This window comes from Hyperoodon ampullatus, assembly GCF_949752795.1.
Source record: "Hyperoodon ampullatus genome assembly, chromosome: 11".
Taxonomy (NCBI): Eukaryota; Metazoa; Chordata; class Mammalia; order Artiodactyla; family Ziphiidae; genus Hyperoodon; species Hyperoodon ampullatus.
Window position 1 is genome coordinate 100115888 of NC_136924.1, and position 6011 is coordinate 100121898.

At 58.2% G+C, this 6011-nt stretch overlaps 1 protein-coding gene across 1 annotated transcript; it reads right to left on the reverse strand.

Annotated features, from left to right (window-relative positions):
• Positions 1 to 624: 624 nt before the first annotated feature.
• On the reverse strand, positions 625 to 1547 carry NINJ2 (ninjurin 2; the record flags this gene model as incomplete). Its single annotated transcript, XM_079715335.1, has 2 exons — positions 1322 to 1547; positions 625 to 791 (listed from the first exon to the last, which is right to left on the reverse strand). The coding sequence occupies exons 1-2, from the start codon at positions 1473 to 1475 to the stop codon at positions 625 to 627; spliced, it is 321 nt and encodes a 106-aa protein (XP_079571461.1). The 5' UTR covers positions 1476 to 1547.
• Positions 1548 to 6011: the final 4464 nt, after the last annotated feature.

Sequence of the window (6011 nt, forward strand, 5' to 3'; positions counted from 1 at the left end):
GGGCCGAGGGTAGGAAGCAAGGGCATCTACGTTGCCCTTCCAGGAGCTCTCCCAGGGGCTGTTGACTGTGCCCATCAGCCTGGCAGATCAGCGGGGGAGAGAGCAGGAAGCAGTGGCCGGCCCAGAACCTGTAAGGAAGCAGAGAGATGGTGAGGAGGGCAGGTCAGACCAGTGCCTCAGGCTTAAGTGTCCCACGATTGCCCTGGCAGGCTTCTCAGGACGCAGGTGCGGGTTCAGATCTGAATCTGAAGCGGGGCCTGAGGCTCTTCACTGCCGGCCAGTTCCCAGTGGTTTCGTTGGCGCTGCTGGCCCGTGGACCACGATTGGAGCTGTACGGGCTGCCGGACAGTGCCAAGGAGAAAACCCACATCTCCCTCCTCCTCCCACTAACCACAGCCTCCACCCAGCCCAGGCTGGAGAGAAGCCCAGCCTAAGAAGAGAGAGCACAAGGGGACCCTGGTGAGTCCCAAGCCAAGCTATTCTCCAAGAGCCCATCCCTGCCCCAGGTCTATATTCTTCCCCTTTTGCTTGGCAAGGCTCTCTCTCTCTCAGCCCAAACCCCCAGAGGTGAGAAGGGCCACCTGGGGACCTCCCATCCTCCCTCACCTGCCTTCTAGGCTGTGTTCAGAGAGGGGTCCTTGAGGTCCTGGCAGCCAGGAACCCAGTCTTATGTGCCCCGAAGGCCGTGATGAAGACGTTGATGATGACGGTGATGAAGACCAAGGCGGTGGCTGCATTGTTGAGCTGGTTTAGTCGCCACTGCTTTTCTACCTCGTTGAGGTTCAGTCGAGCTGTGGAGAAGGGGGAGTGGCAGGTAAGTGTCTGCGGGGGGCAGTGGCCACAGCCTGGAGCTTCCCCCACCACAGCTACTAGAGTCCAGAGAAAGTCTGGTCCCTCAGAGATCAAGGGAGGTGGCAGCCATTGTGCTGAGATGCTTTCTCCCCAACTGACTGGTGTGGGCTATCCATGTGGTACTCAGTAGAGCCGGGATTTGCGAAGTTATACTGGGTCTTCTAAGAGTAGGGATGCACGCTCGCACAAGAGGCTCAAAGGAACGCTGCTATGAGTTAGTGAGCATAGTCATTCAGCAGGTATTATGGAGTGGCCACTAGATGGGATACCAGGAGGTGGGACAGGGTGCCTCCCCGCACTGTGTGGTTGTTACTTGGGCATTTGAAGGTGCACAGGGCTAACAGCAGGTTATGGCTGAGAAGGTGGCCTGTGCAAATGCAGGGTGTGACAGGGAGGCACTTGGGGCTTTTCTTCCCACCGGGGAGGCATCCCCCCACCCCAAGGCCAATTCCAGGCCTGGGCTCCTTACCAATGACCAAGAGGAGGATTCCAATGACCACCTGCAGAAGCAGAGAGATGCTGATGAGGGTGACGAGGGTGGTGTAGTGATGCGAGGACGGCCCCTGCTCCAGCACCGCTTTCAGCTGCGTGGCATTAGATACAAAGAGGGCCACGTCCAGCATGCTCTCTGCCACGCTCTTCTTGGTGGCATAGTGGTTCAGGTTGATGGGCGGGCTCCTCCTGGGGCTGGCGTTCCCAGGCTGTAGGGGACAATACACAGGCTTACCTGGGAGGCTCCGGAGGGAAAGTGGTTGAGAGGCTGGGAAGAGGAGTGGGGTTTTAAAGGTCTCCCCTCACCAGGTGGGAAAGGAGTGCAGGTAACCCCTTCTCGGTGCCGTGGTCTGAAAGAATAGAGGTGGACTAGGAAACCCTTATGTGCGTTTGAACTTGGAAATGATGCTGTGTTGTAATTTCTGTTTCATGGAGGGTCACTCTGCTTCACACCTTCACACATCGAAAGGGAGGAGGAGTCTGGGCTGCTTGTAAGCGAGCAGTCCTCATTTTATTCGCCATTTTGCCTGGCCTTGGGCGGCTCTTTTCCTCCGAGAGGAAAGCGTCTCAGCTCTGAGGCCTGGCTGGAGAAGGAAAAGGCACCTCTTCTTCCAGAACGATGCGGCCCCGAGGTGGGGTGCAGAGCTTCACAAATGGAACAGGAGCTGCCTGTGGGTCCCACTCGGCCCTCGTGGGGAGCTCTGGAGCCACAGCCCTGCTCGGGCACACATCTGTGTGCCCACATGCACGCACACAGCAAAACATACTGGCCAAAAGCTCTTCGTTTGTTTTTCTATTACTTTTTGGTGAGAATTTATTGAAGCATAATTTACATTTGATTTGATTTTGAAATATTAAAACGAAGCTCTTTGAAGTTCTTGAGAAGTCACTCTAAACGAGAGAGTCACGATGCAGTGCCTGTGGTGTGGGCCTCTGCGCTGGACCAAGAAATTCAGACTGGGTGGTGCAGGCAACCCTGCAGTCACTCAAGAGAACCTGGGTAGGTTTTAGGGAGATTCATTTAGTATGGCGCTTGGGATGCATCAGCTCATGAGGGCCCGGAGACAGGGAGACCCCCTGAAAGGTTATGGTCTTGATTTAGGGTCAGGCTGTCATGGAAATGAAGGAGAATGGGGGTGAGAAAGGAGAGGAAGGGAGGCCTCGGAGATGTTACAGCCTGGATGGGATGTCTTTTTTTTTTTTTTTTTTCGGTATGTGGGCCTCTCACTGTTGTGGCCTCTCCCATTGCAGAGCACAGGCTCCGGACGCGCAGGCTCAACAGCCATGGCTCACAGGCCCAGCCGCTCCGCGGCATGTGGGATCCTCCCAGACCGGGGCACGAACCCGTGTCCCCTGCATCGGCAGGCGGACTCTCAACCACTGCGCCACCAGGGAAGCCCGGATGGGATGTCTTTTGAGCGGGCGGGTGCGCGGGTGGTTGGATGGGGCAGGTCTCAGAGGGTTCTGGGTGCCCCTTTTGGATGCTGGGCTTGTCTGGAGCTGGCTGGCCTGGTTGGTTAGGGCCAGGGATCCCAAGGCCAATACCCCACGAAGCCCACACTGTCCCTGTCGGCCCTGAGGCTACAGCCTGTGGTCCTAGCCTACCTGGTAAATGTTTGTTCTGGGTATAAAATGCCCTCACAAGGAGAGAGAGTCCATGGGGCAGCCCCCAGCTCTCTCCACGATGCAGAGGCCTCTGCCAGGCACAGCTGTGAGCTGGGGCTTCTTTGCCCCCGTTCCCCACCCCCCACCCCCCACCCCCACCTCTAGTTTGCCCATAGCAACGAGCTTTGCACTTTCTCCTCCTTCCAAACCCGGCTCTAAGTCCAAGACCTGATAAACTGAAATTACTAAGAAAGCTTCAGGGAGAGACCCCCCCTTCTCTGAAAAGTTGCCTATGAACAGTGGATGAAACCATAAATCCCAACCTCTATGGTGTTCCGTTGTTTTGTTTTGTTTTTGAGCATCAAGCAGATAGTGCGTGGAGGCAGGGGTAGCAGGGGTGGGTGTCGCGGGCACAGGTCTTCCAGAGCCTCAGCAAAGACGGCTGTTCCTAGGTTTTAATAGACCTGATGGGCTTTGGTTGTTAAGTGATCTCAGGGCCATCGCTTCACAGAGGATGTGGGTTCCCAGGAGCACAGGAGGGGACAGGCCTCATCCTCTCCTCTTTAATTTAGGGCCTGCTTTTATTCTGATTTGTGCCAGTTCGGGCTGCTTTAACTGAGAGTGGTGGCGGGAAGCTCTCAGGGGCCCCTCTAAGTCCCCCAGGGAATCGTTCTCCCGTGTCCACGTGGTGGCGCTCAAGGCCCGGAGGAGCAACTTTGGTACCAGCTGCGCGGCGTTGCGGGGCGGAGTGGCGAGGGATCCACGGACAGGACAGGACTGGTGTGAAACCTGGACCCCCGTGGAGGCCCGGGACGGGAGCCTGTTCACAGGTCTGCCCAGGCCGGCCTAAAACCCACCAAGCGTGTCAAATGAGGGTTCAAATGATCCAGTCCTGATATTGGGGCCTGCATGGGTGGGTCACCTTGCAGGGTGGGGAGTTGGTTAGAAGACAGATGGCTGGGAGACCCTGGGAGATGCTGCCTAGAAAGGGGTCGCCCCGTGGCAGTATCTTTAAAAAGCAGGAAAAGGGTTTTCTTAATCCCTCTGAGCCACTTTACGTGCAGCCCTGACCTGAGGCAGAGGGATGATTGAAATGACCTGAGGGCCCTCCCTTATGGCCTGAGGATTCGATTGGATGAACCCCTGAATCCTGCAGGACGTCCCCCTTTCTGCCGACAGCCCGGAACCCAGGAGCGACCCCAGGAGGAGTGGGGGCGGGGGCGGGGGCGGGGGCGGGGGCGGGGGGAGGCCGCCGGGCGCGCTCCTGCCTCGGGCGCTGGCCCTTTAAGGCCGGCGTCCCGGGAACAAAGGCCCGGCCTGAGCACCGGCCTGAGTCACTTCAGTTCCTCCGCCCGCGCCCTCCCCGCCCGGCCCCTTCCCACCCGGGACTACCGGCGGCTCCGCCGGGTCCGCCCCTTGCGCCCGGGGGTCTGCGGAGCGCGCGGGCGCGGTGGGCGCTGGCCTGCCCAGGCCCCTGTCGTCGTCTGACTCCTCCGGGCGTGGGCCGGGGGCTGGCGGCCGGGACCCCCGGCTCTGGGCCTCCCACTTTGGGCCTCAGTTTCCACATCCACAAACCGGGGAGATCCCTTTCTGGAGGCCGAGTGAGCGGGCTCCTCCCCAAAGCAAAGAGAACTCCGAGCCTCGGACTTTTCCCGTCTGAAGTGCGTCTTGCCGTGACCCCTGACCCTCTGTGTCTATGTCTCAGGCCCCCACCCCCGCCCTGCACTGTTCCTCCAGGACAGCGGGGCGCCAAGCCTGAGACGAGCCCCTGCTGGAGAGGCGCGCGCCCCTCAACCTGCCCACCCGCGGCAGCTGAGCGTCTAGGCAGGGCCTTGCTGATAGGAAGTCCGGGCTCCGGGGTTCTGGGCGGCCAGAGGACCTGGGCTGGGAGATGGGGTGGGATGACACCACAGACCTCTCCCCGGGTCCCCCGAGTTTCCCCCCGCCTGGCCCTGCCCCAGCACAGCCGTTTCCCTCCCTTTTCCTCGCCCTGCCCTCCGTCCCGCTCAGACTTCCCTGTTCCCGGGCTCTGGCTTGCTTGCCAAGTCCCAGCTCCCAAGGCTGGTGTGGATTCCATCCCTTGAAGTCACGGATTGCTCCATTGTTCTGCCAGACAATTATTTATCCCTTAATCCTTGCTGGCCTATATTTTTGTTTCTTGACAAAACTTGAGTTGGATGGGAAAGGAATAACTCTTTTAAAAGAAAAGTAAACACAATTTTATATTGTTTATTGACCCTAAGGTCCGTGGGAACACCAGCTCCAACAGATCATTCTGCCCTTTCTTGGAAACAAGATTCCAGGGATGTTCTTCCAAAGGGGTAAGTAACTGTCCTACCAAAAAGCCACGGGATCCGCTGCTCAGAGTGTTTAGGACCTGGAGCCCGAGGCAGGAGTGAGGGCGCTGTGGTTGGAAGGCCCAGAGGTGGGGAGCTGCAGCGGTCCAGAGGGAACCACAGAAGTCACGGCAGGTACAAATCCTGCTCCTGCAACAAGCTGGCTGTGTGCCTGTTCCCATCACCAGGTTCCCTTTCTTATCTGCGAGACGAGGGAGGTGGGATAAATGATTTCTTGGCTCCCTTCCAACCCAGAGCCATCTAGGAGCGGGGAAGCCCCCTCCTCTGCCTGGAGTCTCAGGGGCCGAGGGCATGGCTTCCGAGAGGCAGAAGCCATGAGTCACATGCCCTCGGCAGCTCCAGGGCAGGGGTGACCCTCCAGTGAGTCATTCCTGTCAGCCCTGAGAAAAGCCATATGACAGCTTCCCCGTGTATCAGTTCAAACTCCGGGCATTAGACAAAATAGGCCCAGAGGAGCTGTGGGCTGTCGGCCCCTCTGTCAAAATGCCCGACTACCCAGACAAAACACCTGAAAGGAGATAGTGAAGAGCCGGCCTTTGGAGGGCTGGTTTCACAAAAGGGAAGGGCAGATCCCAGCCCAGGAAGAGCGAGCGATTGGTTCAGGTACATGGATGTGAGTGACCTACTGCGCCGATTTGCCTTTGATGAGGTGCCTGAGATCCCTGATTCTCTGTCAGGATTAAGGGTGAAAGGGTGCCCAGGTCT